Source organism: Betta splendens, chromosome 24 (genome assembly GCF_900634795.4).
Source record: "Betta splendens chromosome 24, fBetSpl5.4, whole genome shotgun sequence".
In the NCBI taxonomy this organism is placed as follows: domain Eukaryota; kingdom Metazoa; phylum Chordata; class Actinopteri; order Anabantiformes; family Osphronemidae; genus Betta; species Betta splendens.
The window spans coordinates 14,430,559-14,450,622 of NC_040901.2; the positions used below are offsets into that span (position 1 = coordinate 14,430,559).

A 20,064-nucleotide genomic window follows, 5' to 3' on the forward strand; every position below is an offset into this window, starting at 1 on the left:
ACAGCACCATGCCCGACTTGATACATTCAATCCTCTCTCTCTGTTTCTCTCTCTCTCTCTCACACACACACTTCATGAATATTTCATGACGTGGCCCCCTCTCACTACTCTGCACTGGACTTCAATGACACTCACAGCATATGTACTTGTGTTGATAGAACAATGAACCAATATTATTATTATTATTATTATTATTATTATTATTATTATTATTATTATTATTATTATTATTAATAATAATAATAATAATAATAATAATAATAATAATAATAATAATAATAATAATGATGATGATGATGATGATGATGATGATGATGATGATGATGATGATGATGATGATGATGATGATGATGATGATGATGATGGTGGTGGTGGTGGTGGTGGTGGTGGTGGTGGTGGTTGTTGTTGTTGTTAATATGTGGGAGGGATCTGCTGAATAAAACCGAGTCCAGATCCATCCGATCCAGTTCCAGTCTGCACTCTAAATCAGACCTTGGTCAGTTACTGACGGTGTGATACTTAGCTGTCTGTATGTTAGACCTAACCTGATGACTACAATGTAAAGTTCTGCTAGAATGTGACAAACTCCAGGTCGTTCTCTCTTCGAGATCCTGTGCCTTCTCTCCAGGTAAAAGCAATGAATTAGAGAAGCAGCAGGCAGAAAATCCTGTTTGTATCTCAGCATAAGTTCCACAGCACGTACTCTGGATGTGGGTTGCATTGGTCCTTTCCGAAGGCTGGGTTGAGGGTTTGATTCCCACCAGGATGAGTCTCAGCTCTGACTCGTGTTCATTTGACACCGGAACCAATTCTGTTGCAGCTGTTTTCAGGTCATATTCTGGTACATTGCAGCTCTGGGCCTCATTCAGACAGAGGAAGGCACAGACTGATGTGAATCCCTGCATAACCTCTGGTTGATCTCAAGGATTTAGAGGAGAAGCTCTTAATGTTCCAGGACCAAAGCCAGGAACCTGCTTTAGGGAGCTCTACCAACAGAACCATTCACCAAATGCAAACTGTTATGAACTCAGTTGGAAAGTCCACCTGCTGTTCTGGGTCATACAGGTGCAGTTGTTCAGAGGTGGAGGTGAATAATAAACCCACACTAAACCAGCTCAGCCAATCGCAACATCACACAAGTGAGACCCAGTGAAGACTCTCCACGAGCTGCCACATTACAAACCTCCTGACACATCCAGCCTCTGAATTATAGACGACGTTTCCTCTTCTGTCTGATCTTGAAGCTGAATGTGGGATGAGCTTCATTCCAGGGAGACATTCAACATTCATCCCTTCATTATCGCAGACACAGGGAGCAGCCTCCTCTGTTCAAAGACTCCCTGTCCTCCTCAGTGCTCCCTGTAGCATGAACGCCCAGGACCTTCCAGGGCGACTCACACATGCAACTGGACCCGCCCACATCGACATGATCTCTGACAGCTAGCGGATGAGCGAAATGATGAGGCCCTGTTTGCTCAATCTCTACTCTATTTTGAACACCTGAGATAACTGGTGTCTTTTCAGCTTGACACCAGATGCTGAGCTGCCTCCATCAGTGTCTCAGTGACTCCAGGATCTATGTGAGCAGATGGACAGAACCCCAGCCCTAGTCACTCTCACATCCTCAAACCAGACTGTAGACGATGTAATGGTCAAATAACTACATGAGAATAATGAAATTAAATAAAATTAGCTTCTATCTGTTTGAGCATCCATTGCGTGTTTCTCTTATGAGACTTTAAGCTATGTATCTGGAGCTGAGCTCACTGGCTCAGGACCAAAGCTTAGTTTGGACAGATCTCAGCGGCCTGAAGCTGCAGATTTTCTGTGTTTTCCTTTGTCACACTTTCTTGTGGGGGTGGAATTTTAATGGTGTGTTGCCTTCACCTGATGAAAAAGGCGACAGCAGCCGACGGTGGCTGGCTGGTCTGAGTGGAGACGCTATGAACTGCATGCTGGAGGACGTTGGTCGGAGGCGAACGCTTCATGGTCATGTTGTCTTTATTTGAAGTCAAACCCTGAAAGTCACGAAACAGAGGACGAAGAGTCTATCAGCACGTCAGTCATGCATGAGGTGAAGCTCTGGACCTGGGCTTTTTGGTTCTGGTCATTATCTCGATCGCTGGCATCCGAACACGGCTGCTCCTGCTAATTTAAACCACTTTCTTAAACACATTCTGTTAATAGAGGCTCACACCGTTCTGATGCCTCCGTCCTCTCTGGTTCAGATCCAGTTATCATGTCACTGCAGCAGCTGTTGCACAGAGAGCTGGCAGAGCCAGAACACGGTGAAATACAACATGAACCTGCAACTGATGGATTCGCCTGGGTTTTTAACCCAGCGTTGGACGTTTGCATGCCCTATTTTAATTCCTAGCTGTCATGATCTGTAACCGTGACACTAGAGACATTTGACAACATTCATTTTAAGTTATATTTTTGATCTAACTATGTCAGTGCTCCCACCATCGCTCGCACGCACGCTCGCACGCTCGCACGCTCGCACGCACGCTCGCACGCACGCTCTCAGTATTATATACTGAATATATATATATATATATATATATATATATATATATATATATATATATATATATATATATATATATATATATATATATAATTGGATTTCAAATGGTTATGTGTGTTTTTTAAAATAAACATAACGCAGTGGTCAGTAGGATTATGCAATTAGATTACAATAAAGAAAAACTGATTTTCAGTGGGGGTTGACCCAAATGATTTTGAATACTTAGGTTCCTCCATATTATCAATGCAGAGAAATTATCATTTATTCCTCTGCAAAAGTCCCCTGAAACATCCCAGGGGATTGACAGACTACAACTAGTGCTTCCTGTTTTTTTCTCTATCTGCCTCAGCAATGGTCAGGCTGAGAGGGGGCGGAGTCAACAGACAGGTAGGTCCAATCACTGTAGCTCAGGTGATTCGTCAGAGCGCAATGCATTCTGGGTGTTGTAGGATATGACATTCATCCATAATCCATGACCATCCATCCATCCATCCATCCATCCATCCATCCATCCATCCATCCATCCATCTTCTATTCCACTTAATCCCATACGTGGGCACGCGGGGGGGTACAATCTGGACAGGTCGTCAATCCATCACAGGGCCACACATATACGAACAACCATTCACACCCACACTCACACCTACAAGCAACTTAGAGTGACCAATAAACCTGATGCATGTTTTGGACTGTGGGAGGAAGCCGGAGAACCCGGAGAGAACCCACGCGAACACGGCGAGAACATGCAACCGCCACACAGAAAGGCACCCGTCCGCCTCCGGGAACTGAACCCAGAACCTTCTAGCTGTGAGGTGTCAGTGTTTTAACCAGTGTTAAATACTGTTGCACATTTTTGCTAGAAAAATGTAAAATATTTATGATACAACTTGCTTTTCATTGGTAAGTATCAGTTTAAGTTTTTTACACATAAAGCTAGTATTTTGTTCAAATACCTGATGTTCAAGTAGTGAAGAATTTCATATTAACGTCATCAATTATCTACAATAAGATAAGACATAGATAATTGATTCCTTTGGGAAAAACATATTTACTGAAGGAGTAAACCAGACTTGAACTGACAAGCTTCTGCAGCTCAGACTATAGCTTTACTGAGCTACCTGACCCTTGGCAATGTTGAAGATACTTTATTACATAAGCATTAGCAAGTAGTAAAAAGTAACAAGTATTGACTGTATAAATTTGATCATATTACATGTTTATATGTTTTATATGTTTTCAGTATTCATACTGTAGATAACCTCTTAGTAGTCCTCTGGTGCCTCAGTGGCTATTGCATTAACCTGGGAAGCAGGAGGTTGCACGTTCAAGCCCAGCTGATCCAACACGGTCCTTGAGTAAGAAACTTCCTACTGCTCCTTGAGTATGCCCTACATGTGGCTGCTCACCTGTGGCTGAGGGAACAGGTCAGATGCAAAGAACACAAATTACGCAACAGAGGTATGACTTACCTCTTCTTATGTAATTATTTCACATACACTTAAGGTTTATATGAAAAAATGCGTGTATGCATGTAATCCTTTTTAATGGCATAACCCTAGCTTGACTGAAAGACTTTACATGAAATGTCACCTCTTACCTAGTATTTCGTGATAAAATTACATGGGAAATTTACACCATTGTTACGTAATAATAGTGACGTAAATAATTACATAAAGTCAGAGTTTAGGCATGATAATTTTTTTTGAAAGGATGTCTTTGTTTAATCATGATTTTAATAAGCTGTATGACCTGAAGACTCACCAATAAAATGCTGTAAATGCATGACGCTCCAAACAGGAGATATGTCTGTGTATAATGATGTGACAGTGTCACCAGTGTAAAGACAGGTGAGAGGCTTTATGAACGATGTAACATGCTAAAGGTCACAGTGATGATCAGGCATGATTTAACACTCCTCAAGTAAAACAAGCTGCTGCTCTCACTACTACTCACCATGGCATGCTGTTCCCCGGGTCTGCAGACAGAGACCCTCCACACTCCTTCCAGGTTGTTTGTAAGTAGAGGTGTGACTGTGGCCAACGCTTTGACTCCTCCCCCTCCCAGGTAGGCGCTCTGGACTCCACCCCATCCCCAGGGGGCCTCAGCTCCCTGTTGCCGCTTCACCAGCAGCTCCTCGCTCACCCAGCAGCTCTTTGAGGCCGAAGGTGTTGGGGTGATGGTGGGAATACCTGGGGTGGCGGGACGGGGCGTCATGTCTCTGCTGAAGCCCAGAGCCCGGCGCAGAGCGAGGCGTCTCAGCTGCTGGTAGGAGGCACCGCAGACATTACAGTGGGCATCAACAGAAGCGTGGGCCCCGCGGCGAGGGAACTGGAGGCGCTGCAGCTTATCAAAGAGGAAGGAGGCATAGGCCGGATCCTGGGGGGTAGGAAGATGCACACTCAGTCTACTGCTTCGTCAGAGACAATATATACACATTAATACTGTCACGTCTACGAGTCACATCCTGCTTTACTGCATTATACTTCCGGTTTCCTGCCACCTACCTTAGTTCAAGCTTTACTTCCGGTCGTCATTAGCCTCACCTGTTCCATATCAGTAATTATCCTCAGCATTCTTAAGCACCCTCAGCCCCAGAACACCTTGCCAGATCGTTGTAAGCCAGACTACACTTTCCAGCAATTAGTTACTCTGTTCATGTGCCGTGACCCTGTTCCGTTTCTGACGTCTGATTCCTGCCGACTCCCTGGTCTGGACTACTGCTTGGATTGCTCCTGGATAACGAACCTGACCGCCCGACGACGAGACAGCCCGCTCCCTCACGGTACCGTAAAACTGCGATCTTCTGTTACCGAACCTCTGCCTGCCCCGGATCCGAACCCGCCTGCCCCACCGGTACCGAAGCCCCGTGATCGACTGTGCATGACCCGGATTGTCTGTGATTCTGAATAAACCGTTTAACCCTACGTTCTGCCTGTGGTCTCTGTGCTGTGCATGTGGGTCCGAGCTCTGCCAAAACCTGACAAATACTCCCTCAGCTGTCTGACTTATATTATTTGGCTAACATGAGAGAACCTAAAACGTCAGCCATATAGACATGTCTTCAAATATATGGCTGCATGTTTGGACATGTTCAGCAACTTAGTGTCAAATAAACTAACCTGGATCAGCTGATCAAGTCCTGTTTAGCCTTCAGGCAGTGTAGACGGACCAATAGCAGCTGTCGCGCTTCACTGAACAGCAGCAGCTTGAGGGCTACAGACGTCCCGTCTGTCCATCAAGCAGCTGCTCAGCTTGTAAAACCCTCCCTTCATTCAGGCAGCAGCAGCAGCAGCACATAAAACCTGCCAGCGAGAGGAGATTGACTGTCGCTCTGCCAGGACCTGACCCACAAGTGTCAGCGTGGGATGTCTTCACAGAGAAGCTGAGTAGACGGCTATATGGAAGCCAAAGAAACAGACACAGAATCTCTGGAAACAAGTGCAGCTCGAGGTTTAACAACTTGTCGCTACAACAAACAAAAACTGGCAAATCGCCTGCTCACTGCTCCTTTCTTTGACCTCTGACCTCTCCACTGCAGCATGTCGAGCAGCACACGTAATAAATGACAACTGAATAATGTTCAGTATTTCCTCAATTAGTGATATGTGTGCCCAGGAAAAAGAGATGACTAAAACCTGCCATTTCTCTGCATCTCATTTTGATTGTAGGATGAGTCAAGTGTAACCCTTTTGCAGATAAAAGCCAAACTAACCTGGAGAGTCAGGATCAGTTTCTCCTCCTGTTCCGTCCTGAAGTTACTTCAGCACTGAACTGAAGTCCAGACCTGCAGCCTGCTGCTCTATGTGGACAGCCTGCTGCTCTATGTGGACATCAGGCCTGTAAATCTTTGCATTCAAAGTGCCGACAGCAGGGCGTCACCAATGGCTTCAGCCTCATCTCCAGCCGGTTTAAACTAACTGTGGAGCAGCTGCAACAGGAAATAAAGGCTTTTATAACTTTCCACTTTTCTGTTTTGTCTTTGATACAAACATGAACTACTGAACCAGGATCCTGAGTAAAAAACTAAATCCACAAATATTAAACTATTTTTAAATAATGTAAAATAAGTAAAATGAAGACTGCTGTGGCTGACTAGAGTCACATTAGTCAGAGAAAAAGATACAAGGTTTAAACTGTTACAATAAGCCTGGAAACAGCTGTTAGCTTAGCAGCCAGTTAGCTTTACAATAATCCTGAAAACAGCTGTTAGTTTAGCGGCCAGTTAGCTTTACAATAAGCCTGGAAACAGCTGTTAGCTTAGCAGCCAGTTAGCTTTACAATAATCCTGAAAACAGCTGTTAGCTTAGCGGCCAGTTAGCTTTACAATAATCCTGAAAACAGCTGTTAGTTTAGCACCCAGTTAGCTTTACAATAATCCTGAAAACAGCTGTTATTTTAGCGGCCAGTTAGCTTTACAATAAGCCTGGAAACAGCTGTTCGTTTAGCAGCCATTTAGCTTTACAATAAGCCTGGAAACAGCTGTTCGTTTAGCAGCCATTTAGCTTTACAATAAACCTGGTAACAGCTGTTAGCTTAGCGGCCAGTTAGATTTACAATAAGCCTGAAAACAGCTGTTAGCTTAGCAGCCAGTTAGCTTTACAATAAGCCTGGAAACAGCTGTTCGTTTAGCAGCCAGTTAGCTTTACAATAAGCCTGGAAATGTCAGTCTGTCCAGTAAGCTGAGGAACCATGAGGTGAGTGACTTCTATTCCATTCTCTGCTTTTCCCTTCTGTGTCATAAGCTGAACTGGTTAAATTGGTTAATGTTGGTTTGTTCTCATCAGGGGCAGGAAGATGTCAGTATTTTTAACAGTATAAATTATTTTTTCAGCTGATTATTTCTCAACACTCACAATAATCAACACACTAATGTTCTTTCTGGACAAAAGTGTATTTTCAGTGCTAATAACTCTTAGCTAACCTCTGTGCACCGCTTCCCACAGCTCTAATTATCTCATTAATCACGAGTGCCGCAGGAAATAAAACGTCTCTACTGGCTTTTAGAGTAGAACCTGAGAACGTTGGACCCAAGTTCACTTAGTGTTTGCATTCACTCTACAGGAATTGATGTTGGCTGACGACAGGTTCTATGTCTTATGGTTTCATGGGGGAAAGGTTGCGTCTCCAGGTGCTGTTGCTTTTCTGCATTAATTAGTGATTAGCAGTTTAATTTTCCAGGAGACTAAGCTGAAAGCAGAGAAATCCTCACCCCTCCTCTTTGAACGTCTCAGACTGCAGTGGAGCTTCACAAGGTTCATCTAACTGCTGCTTTCAACTAATCAGACAGTCTGTTATCGTCTCCAAGCAGCTTCCACGCTTTTTTCCTAAATGCCAACACTAAACTCTGTGGAGTCACTGCATCCGTCCACAAGTGACATGCACAGTCTGCGGCATATAAGAAGGCACCGCGAAGATGGTGTCAAATGTGTGTGATGCCTTTCAAGACGACTGTCCAGACAGTTTGTGCTCAGATGATACTGTTGGCGGTGCAGCATCAGCTGCTGGTGCGGAGGTGACCAGTCCCCGAGAAATGAGAGACCGCTGCATCTTTAGGGGCTTAGAAGCGTGGGACGTGCTCCTGCTCAACCTGGGCTGCATCACCTAAACTCAGCCAGGATGGGCTGTGATCTGGTCGGACCCATGTCTGTGATTTCCCAGCCAGCTCATTGGAGGGTTTGCCTCATCAGCTGGACCAGGGCTGCTCAAATCTTTCTGTGCAGCAAACAGATCCATGATGGATAGTAGTTCTGTCTCCACTGTCGTCACAGCCTCAGATCAGTATCGCATCCTGTCCTGAACTGTCCTCCATGGGCTCCGTGTTTCCTCCTCAGCTCACTCTGTCACTTCACATCAAGCAGCTCAGAAGACGAAAGGTTGAATCCATAACCCGGAGTCAGATACTAATAAGCATCAGAGGAGCTTGACTTTTAGTGGGTTAAACTCAACGTAGAACCATGGTTTGAACTTCTCCTCCTCTGTGTTCGTGTGAACTCTGAAAATGTGTTTCCCCTGGTAAATGAGCTGTTTCCCTGAAGCAATGGCGTGGAGCCAATTCAGTGACCTGGAGGAAAACAAATGCTGAGCCTGACCTCAGTTCGGCTGCACTCCTGCCTACCTCTTCATCCCCTGGCATGGTCTCAGTGGTGGATCTGGGCCCAGACTCAGGAGCCTGAGAGGACGCTGCCACTGCACAGATAGCAGCCACTGTGCTTCACTTCACTGACTGTTACACGTCATTTGACATTTAGATTTGTGGACATATGGGCTGATCCAGGACCTGCTTTTTTCGAATAAGCAAAGAAGAAACTCACATCCTGAGTTCTAGAATTCAGAGCTCAGCCAGTAAACTTATGACAGTATGTAAATTATGTGCAGACTAATAGCGGGTTGACTCCAGGTCAACTCTCATCATATCTTCCATTTGTGAAACGGAAGATTGCATAAAGCTGCTACTGACCTCCTGCTGACTAAGCATGTTTTCAGGGCTTTTAGTGCAGCAGAACCTTCATTTCCTGCTGTGTGACCTCAGCATCTTCAGCTATTGGCGTCCAGAGCTGATATTTATGACACATGTATCATGTATCAGCATTAGATGGATAAGTATTGGACAAAGCAGAAGTGTCAGGCTCCAACAGAACCGTAAAGTCTCAAATCTCAGTGTCGAGTCAGAGTCAGACACTCACCAGTGGAGGAGGACTGAAATAGGTTCAGCTACTTTAGAAACAGGTCTGGACCAGCGCCACCTACAGGACAACAATGAAGCTGCATCCAGGCATGTAGCTTCATGAACATGTGGAGTTAACGCAGCACCAGAGCAGCAGAGCGAGTCAACCCAAGAAACAGAGAGAGACAGTTGTCCCCACAGTGGACGAGGCTTGCTCGCCCAGAGGAGACGTGAGCTGCTCTGATGTTCACGCTGGGATATAAAAGCTGACAGACAAGCTCAGTGTTAAAGCTCCACTGAGCCGCAGGGCCAGGCCAAGTCCAGCATCACACACCACACACGGCCCAACTTTGTCTAAGTAGATCAGACAGGTTCTGACCCGGCTCAGTGGCTCAGTCTGCGGTGAGGAAGCTGCAGAGTATATGACTACTGTCCAGTTCTGGTCAACCACCCCTCAGAGGCCTCACACCTCCCTTTCAGAACTGCTCAGCCAGGAGCCCAACACCAGCTTCCAGCTTCCAGCACCAGCCACGCTCTAACCGTTACAGCAGGAAACGCATCTCTTTCTGACCTTCAGCGCCGCGGTGTCGGCCAGAGCAGCAGCTTGTCTGTTCAGCTGTGATGCCATGATGTGGCAGCGCTGGCACAGGCTCTGCAGCTCGTCCTCCGATCCGCTGGACTGGCCCGGCTCGCCTTCAGGGTTCGGGCGCGACGCGCAGCTCTTCCTCACCTCCTCTTCAGCCGAATGGAGCCACTTCCTCCGACACGTTGAGTCAGGAGGAAGAGGAGGGTCCCCCTCCACCAGCTGCAGTCAGACACAGGACAAAGAGTCTGCTGGTTAGAGACGAGCCGTCACCGCGCAGAGTCTGAAGCTCATGAGCTGCTTTGTGCTGGGAGGTAGCAGGTTCTTCCTCGTTTAGCAGCTCCAGGCTCCACGGGGGTCTGACCACAGTGACCTGATAATGAATTGCTACTCACCGTAAACCTCCTGTGGTCCGGACGGCGCCTATGAACCGAGCTCCAGTACTGAGAATACATGATGAGCTGCTGAACTGTCCGACTCACGCTGGTTCAGCAGCACTTTCAGAGGAGCTTCTGTGCTGCACTGTGATGCTCTGAGTGTGTGTGTGTGTGTGTGTGTGTGTGTGTGTGTGTGTGTGTGTGTGTGTGTGTGTGTGTGTGTGTGTGTGTGTGTCAGGACTGGGGCAGTGAAGTGTGAACTTCCTGCAGGACTGAGATGATTCGCTGCTGTGACACTGACTTACATAAGAATTGCTTCAATGTCTTCATCTCAGGCTGATGCTTTTAGCTGTGAACACTCGTGAGTGTGAGTGTGTGTTTGTTTGTTTCTCAAATCAAACATCTTAACACTGAGCACCAACACTCACATTGCTCAACCATTGCTGGTTTCCTTCTGCTCGTATCTTTACAGTATGTGCACTTTCAAGCTCTGCTGTTAAAACATTTATCTCGAGATTTTTGTGTCCCGGGTTCAAACGTCGTTCCCTCTGATCAGAGGAGGAGCCGAGTCGTGATGGGTTCAGTTGTTCTGTCATTAAGTATTCAGTCAACAGATCATGGAGCCTGTACTTTACATTAGGTTCAAAGGAATGATCCAATGAAACAGAGACAGTCAGACACTTGATTTATCTTTTATTTAAACTGTTTATTTACCAGAAATTCATTACAGACATTTACATATGTTCATGTTCACGTTTCCACAGACACTAAACATCACACGGATTAAGTGACGACCACGACGTCACCATGTTTTGCAGTTACATTTAGGCCTAATGTAGTTCTATTACTCCGTGTCTGGGTTTATATGATTAATTGAAGATGAAAGAAGACACAATCATGGGCAACAGTTTTTAGAATAATCAGACCTATAAACACCACAATCCACTTATCTGCATGAGTCTGTACAGCTTCCGTTTGTTCTAATTTCACATGATTTTAACATTGACATCTGTTCAGAAGCCTCCTTCTCCACTCACCTGCAGGAATTAGCTCAGGTCCACACCTCTGTCCCGGTGAAACCGTCCGTGTCCCGGTGAGCGTTCCTTCACCCGGATCAAGTGGTCCTAAACATTTCACAAATGTGGAATTACTACTGTTGAACTGTCTAGAACCACTGGACCAGAGAGGATCAGCAGAGTCGGCCGCTCCAGGATGACGCTCTTCGTGCGTCCTTTATAGCCGAGGCTCCTCACAGGCAGGAATGAACCCTGACGGGTCTGACCAGCGGCGGCAGGACGGGGGGGGGCACTACCTGTCAGGCAGGTCATTACACACCTGAGCTGAGCCCAGGCAGACTCACCTGCTCCACCTGTTTGCTCACCTGCTCACAGTTGCTGAAACATTCAGACATATCAGTGAAATTCAGTAGACATGAAGAGTCAGAAGCATGATGATGAGACTTCATTTAAACCTAAAGTGAGAGTTTAAACCATCAGGAGGTAAAAATGGAGATGTGATTGTTAACATGGTCTTAATGTGGGATTACTCAGCTGACGCTGGACCCAGAACAGGGTTTAAGGAGCTGTTGGAGCCTTTGTCTGTGGTCATTTGTCTGTTTGACAGTTTGATATAATACTGCTTTTATAATACTTTATTTCAACGTGTTCAGAGTCAGATGAACCCTGTTTCTGTTTTGGTGTCTGACCACTGGGATCAGGTGTGTTCAGCTGACCTGGATTGTTGTTGGGCTGCATTTCTCAGTGTGACGTTGCTGGATGATGATCAGCAGCAATTCTGGCCCAGTGTTTCCTCAGCTGTCAACAATGACGATGCAGAGACAAAAAGGGCGAGTAGGAAACAGGTTGAACAGAGAAAAGCCATTCAGGAATGATAGGAATGAAGTTGCTGCTGCCGGAAGGTTTCAGTGACAAGCCAGACCCACGGATGAAGAATGGTCTGGAGAGTCTGTGACTGATGCGAGAGCCGAGGATCAAGCTAGGGGTTGGGGTCCTACAGGCGTTGTCACATGACTCGGGTTGGAGATGTCTCGTTGTTGTTGTTGTCAAAACAGAACCAACACAGGAGAGTACTATACGTTACCAAGACAGCAGCGTGCTCTTATATTACAAGTCGGGTCAAAGGTCATGAGCCGCAGTCAGAGTAAAGCTTCCCTCGTGAATCATCCACATCAAACCTGCTCTTTTGTTTTTTCATACGCTCTGTTTTCTGGAATCAATGACCTTCAGACTGTCACAGGATGAGAAAACCTAAATATTTTGATTTAGGCTTCATAACTTAATGAGCATTTGTGTAGTACACAAGTTGTAATATCCCATATTTCTATTGAGTTCTTTTTAATTTTCATCTGTTTTATCCCTTTTACTATTTGTAAAAATGTTTCACTGTTCACGGGACGGTAAATGTTCCCTGACTCTTCTAACACATTGCAGCCCCTCCACATATCATATTTAATAAAGAGGAGGATGTGGGGCCTCAGCCAGTGGGTTGAGGGGTTGATGAGTTGATGAGTTGATGCAGGCTCGGCTTCATCAGAGGACATTTATCTGCTTCTCTTTTCTGCTCTAGTAGGCAAAAAACTAAAACTATTAAAATCTGTCTATTAGTCCCTGTGAGGTTTGATCTTCTGTCTGAGGCTTGTTCCAATAAGCAGACGCTGCTAATGTCTGAAGGAAACCAGTTGGTCCTGTTGGACCACACCTAAAAACCAGGACCGGTCACAGGGGACAACCGTCCAATCAGGATCCAGCTTTTCCTGTGGCACAATCAGGAAGCACCACCTGTTGCTTATCAGCTGACGGAGGAAGCTCAAGTCACTACTGAAGTCACAGTAAAGGAACAGTTGTATTTTGTAGCAGAGTGATGGCATTGCACTAAAGTAGAAAAAGGCCGTTCTAAGTTACTGTTAAAGCCCACTTGTTTAAAAGAAGCTTTTATTTTGGCGGGACAGGATAAATTCTATTTTCATACAGTATTCTGTTTCTGAAGGTTTTAGTTGTTTTAGAAATGAACTCGTGTTTATACAGACATGTTGGACGTTCTTGTGGTGGAAGAATGTGCAGGGTTTCAGTTGTCCCATAAACCTGTAGTAAAGTAAGCGAGGCCGCTAGACAGTAGTAGCTGCCACTAGAGGGCGCTAAAGTCCACACACACACACACACACACACACACACACACACACACACACACACACACACACACACACACACACACACACACACACGTTAGAGCTTGTGTCACTGATGGTGCTAATAGAGTTTATTGACGGGGACATTATCCACATGGTTCATGGTTCAAACAACAAAAACTCTGATCATCCTGACCTATAAATAACAATGCCGTTTCAGCGAACAGGTTCTGATGACTCACAAGATCTGGGCTCAAATTTGGCTTCATCTCTGTAAACACACATCCATATCACTAGGAGTCCCAGCTTTTTTTTTTAGACCATGGCACAAAGGTAGAAGCAGAGACATTAGAGACTAGTCACCAATGTCCTCATGGCCGATCCCAGACCTTTAAACAGCTCAGTCCTCAGAGTCTGTCTGGCCTTAACCTTTTAAACCCCAAGTCTATTTTCTGGGATTGAAGGCTGGGAGTGGGGGATGGGGGCAAGCCACATGCACAGTACTGTATATCTGAGGGCTATTTGAATGCTTTTAGTGTCAAATGTGTTTTTGCTTATTACTGCTTTAATAACAGTTAGTGTATTGCTGCTGTGTTTGATGCATGTGACTCCTCTAAATGACCGAGTGATCGTCGAAACGAGACAACACCAGCGCGTTAACGATGCTTCTCCTGGCGTCTTGGGAGACGATGCTGGGACACAGCTTGCAAAGAGAGATGTCTTTCTCCATCTTCTTGGTGATGTTGTTGAAATGCAGGGCCCAGGACAGGTGCTGGTGGAGGCGAGCACCCAGCAGCTGGATCAGATTGACGTGGTCCAGCCGGACCTGCAGGACGGAGAGGACAACCTGCCAGCTGTCAAACAGCGTCTTCCTGTCTCCCACCACCACGGGCTTAGAAACCTTCAGAACCATCCTGTTTTCCTCGACCCAGTCCTGCACAGCGCGTAACTCCACTTCCAGCACGTCGGCCAACTCGCGGCGACAACACGCCGAGTAGTAGAGCGTCATGTGATGGTCGCACAGCACAGCAGTCGCTTGTTCTAAGTCGAGCAGCAGGTCGTTGATAAAGATGCTGAAGAGCAGAGGCCGCAGGCGGCTTCCTCGAGGTAAACCCCCGTCCACGCTGCCAAACTCAGACCAGCTGCCGTTGTAGCACACCTTCTGTTTCCTGTTGGAGACGTAACTCCTCATCAAGCGAAGAGACGCTTCTGAAAAGCCGTAAAGTCTGAGTTTGTCCAGCAGCAAATCGTGACTGATTAGGTCCGAGGAGGCGCTGAGGTCCAGGAACAGCGCTCCCACCAAGCGGCTGCTGTCAAGGTCCCTGTACCAGATGTCCATCATGTTCTCCACAGGACACTGGCCCTGGGTCAGCAGCTGCCTTTCTACAAAGTACTGCTCAATCTGATCCAGGATCATCTTCTCCAGGACTTGGCTCAAAACAGGAAGCCAACAGACGGCTCTGCTGTTCTCTGCACTGAAGTTTGCGTTGCTGTTCTTTGGAACCGGGACGACCTTGCACTGTTTCCACTGAGACGGAAACACTCCACTGACGAGGCTCCTGTTCAGTATGTGACACAGCGGAGCGGAGATGTGCTCGGCAGCAGCCTTCAGGAGCTTCACGTCCAGATGGTCCAGCCCTGCAGGAAGCTCCTCAGGAAGGGAGTTCACCACCTCTTTGACCCTGTCAACATCAACCTCTGTGAAACTGAAGGAGTATTGTTTGTTTCTCATGATTCTCTCCTTTATAAGTGAACAGGATGAGAACAGACCACGGCATTCTGCTAGTCCTGATCTGAGTTCCTTCATTTCCTCAATATAATGCTGATTTAAATGCGTGGCTACATCAGCTGCTTCTGTGATCAGACGTCCCCCAACTTCTATGGTCGCCACTGGACAGATGAGGTTTCTGCCCATGAAGTTGTTTAACGTGTCCCACACGCTCTTCACGTCGTGGTCGGCCTCCTTCAGTCTTTGTTGAAAGTATTCCTTTTTTTTGTCCCTGTTGATTTCGCAGACGTCTCTTTTTAGTTCCAGGAACCAGTTCCAGTCTCGCATGCTGCCTGATGCATCAGCCCGAGCTTTGGCTGCATCTCTGTCTGACATCAGAGATTTAGTTTCGCTGTCCAACCACGGAGCAAAGTTGTTCTTGACCCTGTAGATCATCAGCGGGGCGTGTCTGTCAGCGATGGGGCAAAATACGCCAATGAAGCTGGACAGCGCAGACTCGGGGTCGGACTTCTCATAGACGTGGTTCCATCGCGCAGCCTTGACGTCTGAGATGAAGCTGTCAGGGCTGAAGCGACTGAACGACCTCTGGATGACGATCTCCTCCTGAGCTCTGGGAGCTTTTCTGTTCACAGTGACGCCAATGACGCTGTGATCACTGCAGCCTGTAGCTGTTGACGTAGGGTTGGAGCAAAGCTTTGGGACGTTAGTATAGATGTGATCAATACAGGACGAGGTCTGCTGGCCGTGCGAGTTCATGGTTACCCTGGTGGGAAGCCTCAGGACCTGGGTCAGACCCAGGTCTGTGGTGGCAAACTCAAGTTGCTCCTTCAGAGACGAGTTTGACAACCAGTCAATGTTAAAATCCCCCAGAAGGAAAATGTCTTTGTGCTCCTGAGACAACATCTCCACTGCTCTACAGATGTGATCCAAGTACTCGGCTGCGGCTCCTGGCGGCCGGTAACAACAGCCCACTAAGACCCGTTGGCCCGGCAGGTGAGCCTCCACCCAGATGATCTCGATGTGAGGGAGCATGAGGTCGGGTCGCAGCTGAGCTGGAATGTGAGTGTGGACATAGAGAGCGACGCCGCCTCCACACGCGTCTCTGTCCCTCCGGTACAGGCTGTAGCCTCTGATGCTCAGCTCCGAGTTCTCCACGCTGGGGTCCAGGTGGGTTTCAGACAAAGCCAACACATGAATGTGACGGCACCTTAAGATATAGTAAACATTATGAATCTTCTCCTTGAGACTGTTTATGTTCAAATGAGCCACAGACAGCGGTTTGTACACGGACTTGGGAAGGACGACGGTTCTGGCCATGCTCACAGCGAGGCAAGCCAGTGGTCATCAGATCACCGCTGTAACAAAAACAGGACAAACAGGACTCATCACACGCTCTGAGGTCAGAATTGATCTAATGTCTCACCTTCCCCCACCTGTTCTGAGCCACCAGTCTGGTCCCCTGAGCCATCATCAGCCTGGCAGGCCAAGGCTTTGGGCCACCGCCTTTACACAGACCTAAACTGAATAGATTTCCTACTTGTAGCCCTGGTAGTAGGTTGTGGATGGTAGAACTGAATATGACTCATCACAGTAATCATCGGCACCTCATCAATGCTTCATTTGTGACGGTTCACATCCAATTTGATCTAAAATAAGGAGGATTCACACAAGTGTGAGCTACCTCACTGCTTTCTCTTTCAGTTTGTTTTAGATGGGGGCACGATTAGATGCATGATTAGACCTATTTGCCTCCCTGCCTAGCAGCTATTCAAGCTACCTACTTAGTTTTGTTCACGTATATTTTGTTTAATTAAACCATATTATTGTTCCATTCGACATGTGTGTGGCTCATTGCATTTGGGTTCTCCCCTCTGGGTGTGTTTGAAGGGCTTAGCTGCCCAGTTTCCCTGCTCATGGTGAGCACAGCCAGAGTTCAGTTCGTCCCCAGCACGTAACATTTACAGCTCATGAAAACCCCAAAAGGGAAATTAGAATATTGTAAAGAAGGTTCAATATTCCATTCTAATCTCAATTATTACAAATCACTGCTTGAACTATCTTGCTTTGCTTGCAATGAGTCTATATATTATAGACTCATTATTTTCACTGTGTGTGTGTGACAGCATCAGCCGATCAGGATGCTCTGCACACCAACCCCTTTGCATATGAGGGGCGTGGACGTGTAGCTTGGTAGCTTTGTATGTAATACAAATAATGCGTAGGTAACATGAATTTCTGGTTTCCATTGCAGCCAGCTGAGCATGAAGGCAGTTTAACGACCTCTAATAAATTTAAGACAAACCAGCGTCAACACCTACAAACAAAAATCTTCAACAAAACCAATCTCAGCTTAACATAAAGGATCGTCTTCAGGCGACATTAGACAACATCACGCTGAGCTTCTCCCGTCCAACATAAACTGATAATACATAGTCCTAATGATAAAACCTGAGAGCGCATCATACCTGATCACATCCTTCTTTGGTTCATGGGAATATTGGTAAAGTTGGATAAAGATCTATGAGGCCCAAAAGACGTCCGACAGTTTCTACTGCTAAACTGTAACTAGATGGTGAATGGCACTCACCAGCTGACGGGCAGATAAACTCTGCGCTGGGCCGTCTGCAGCAGTCTGTGCTCATTTACATTTGTTTTGCACCTATTAGTTCCACCTGTTGGTCCCTCCTCCTCATCCTGACAGCTGAGAACGATGGCTATGATGGCGCGCTCTAGGCTTTGAACATTATTTCAGGGGCTCATGGTGTGTTTCTTGGCCTTATTGCTCTGGAGCCAGAGTCAGAGTCGGGGCTCTAATGCTGCATCTCATCTCTGAACCAGCCAAGCTTTGTCCTGCAAAACACAGCTTCTGACTGGCTGAACACACCTGAGCCAGGGAATCACCCGCAGGTTTGTTCTGATGCTGGTCTGGGTCCAGTCTGATGTCATGGTGCATCTAGTTGATGTCTGAAAGTCTGAAGTCTACTGACACTATGAAGAGAGATGGGAACAGAGTCAATACAGCAGAAAACCTAAAGCAGCACTCATGTCTTCACTGTATATGAGAACAGAAGTCGTCATAATAATAAAAGCCTTTTATTCCAAAGTAAATAACAGGACTTCATCCCTGTGGCTCAGACAGACAAATTAGTTTACAATAAGAAAGATGTGAGAAAATGATGAATGATGAGGTAAGCAGAATAACAACTGAACCCACATCATGACTTCAAATCTAACACAACGCTGTCACCTAGAGGCCACAGTCTGCAGCCACACACGTAGAGGTTGGACAGCTAGGGAAAAAGTCTGGGCACATTCAGATTGGCCAGAGGTCCAAGGTCACGGAACAAACGATTTAGTTAAAAGATTAGATTCAACACAAAACTGTACACTTGAGCCAGGCCACTGCTGGACAATGGAGCACCTTCAGCCACAGCTGATCAGTATTAGGTTCTCCACAGAATGCCAACGGAGATCCTTCCTACCGGTGCCATCAGCCTGTACAACTCCTCTTTCTGTGAGGGTTGATCTTCATCCATACAATAACATGTACGATACAACTTTAGCTAGTAGTTACATGTAATTAAACAACAGTAATTAGACTTGATGTGAGTCTGTGCAGATGTGTTAGCGTTCCTGTTTTTAATCTCCCTTCCTTCTTGTGTGTACCTCTAACTTTGACAGCAATCAAAGTGTGCAAAACAATTTCCCTCTGGGATTAATAAAGTTTTTGAATCTTGAATCCCTGGTACTGGAGCTTTCTAAGTCCTGGACTGGGCTTAGTAATGGTCATCCACAGCTATACAGTAGCTGACCTGATCAGTGCCCAGTACAACTAAACACTAAATATTCACAAAGGCCTCTGGTGGCTGCTCTGACGCTAACCCTTCAGAAGGTTTGATCCAACACAGCGCTAACTAGTCTAACTAGACTAAGTCTAACTAATTAAGTAATTAATTTGTGCTTAATGAATCTCATTTATTTATTTATATTTATTTATTCTATATCATTAATAACAACAAACACCAACTGTCAATCCCCAGTAAAGTTTTTAGTGTCTGTGCTTTTGTCACCAATAAGCTTCCGTACAGTTAAAGAGCATGTGCATGTGCACGTGCACGTGCTGGAGCAGCGCTTTGTCCTTCTTGCCCTCTCAGGTGAGGTTCCTCTTCGTCCTTGCCATGTCCTGCAGGTTGCTGACGTGGCAGAGCTGCAGCTGGAGCGGCTCCGTCTGAGGAGGTGAGTTTCTCGGCGCTTCTTAATCATTAACTGGGTCAGAAGGTGCTTTGTTCATTTCGGGCTGGTACAGTCAGACACACGACAGCTGTGGAGCAGTTAAAGAAGCAGTGTTTTCCTAGTGACTGTGGGAGCTAAAATTTGTTTAGCGCCATGGGTAGAGTCAGGTGTCAAAGGTCACATAAAGGTCAGAGAGAACTTCTGGTTTCCTCGAGAAGGACGTCTGTAGCCATGCTGCATTTAAGGTCAGTTCAATTCAATTCAATTTCATTTATCCAGCAGAACCAGGCTAAATGTGGGCGACCATCTGCCTCAATAGGTTGCGTTAAGGGGATAGACAGAGGGAAAAGCACAGCAACAAAAACAAACAACAATAGAGCACAGGCAGGTTGGTTGGACCAGATACTGGGCACAGGCAGGATGGTTGAATCAGGGACTGGACACAGGCAGGATGGTTGGACCAGAGGCTGGACACAGGATGGTTGGACCATTAAGTGACCTAAAGTGACCTAAAACAAAAAAAGGTCAGTTACATTATATCCAAATTAAAGTGTGTAGGCGCGAGCCTTGCTGCGCTCTTATCGTGTGTTCTTTTCTGTATTTTTTCTTACTTTTTACTTACTTACTTTACTTTTTGCGTGTAATTTTCTTTACTAGTCTTGGTATTTAAGGTGCACCCTCTCTGATCATGTTATTTGAGAATTTTTTTGTTCGTTTTTTCGCTTGGATTTGTACTTTCCCTCATTCGTAAAGCTGGTGCGCAGGAGTGGACCCGACACCAAGTGAACTTTGCCATCAGCCTC

At 46.2% G+C, this 20,064-nt stretch overlaps 2 protein-coding genes and 1 long non-coding RNA gene across 18 annotated transcripts in view; 2 read left to right on the plus strand and 1 right to left on the minus strand.

The window, feature by feature from the left end:
• LOC114849963 (kinesin-like protein KIF26A) overlaps positions 1 to 11,377 on the minus strand; it is a 27,892-nt gene extending 16,515 nt beyond the window's left edge. For 3 of the 9 annotated variants that reach the window (XM_055506580.1, XM_055506579.1, XM_055506581.1), the window contains exons 1-4: positions 10,173 to 11,377; positions 9,766 to 9,999; positions 4,484 to 4,906; positions 1,888 to 2,018 (exon numbers count right to left, since the gene is read on the minus strand). In XM_055506580.1, coding sequence (XP_055362555.1) covers positions 1,888 to 2,018; positions 4,484 to 4,906; positions 9,766 to 9,999; positions 10,173 to 10,232 — 848 coding nt within the window. In that variant the 5' untranslated portion in view covers positions 10,233 to 11,377. Of the gene's footprint in view, positions 1 to 1,887; positions 2,019 to 4,483; positions 4,907 to 5,034; positions 5,152 to 5,649; positions 5,925 to 6,242; positions 6,459 to 6,653; positions 6,780 to 7,176; positions 7,279 to 9,765 lie in introns of those variants that run through there. The other 6 variants (XM_055506584.1, XM_041069585.2, XM_055506583.1 and 3 more) reach the window with 6 other exon arrangements.
• Positions 5,919 to 6,491, plus strand: LOC129603731 (uncharacterized). The gene is made up of 2 exons (XR_008693931.1): positions 5,919 to 6,085; positions 6,199 to 6,491. It is a non-coding gene; the product is annotated as an uncharacterized LOC129603731 (long non-coding RNA).
• A 7,733-nt stretch (positions 11,378 to 19,110) lies between the features above and the next one.
• Positions 19,111 to 20,064, plus strand: part of LOC114850012 (C-1-tetrahydrofolate synthase, cytoplasmic-like) — a 5,393-nt gene continuing 4,439 nt past the window's right edge. For 2 of the 8 annotated variants that reach the window (XM_055506615.1, XM_055506614.1), the window contains exons 1-2: positions 19,111 to 19,264; positions 20,015 to 20,064. The exon at positions 20,015 to 20,064 is cut by the window's right edge and continues 51 nt beyond it. The gene's annotated coding sequence lies outside the window, so the exon portion shown is untranslated. Of the gene's footprint in view, positions 19,265 to 19,302; positions 19,507 to 19,535 lie in introns of those variants that run through there. The other 6 variants (XM_055506612.1, XM_029141932.3, XM_055506613.1 and 3 more) reach the window with 6 other exon arrangements.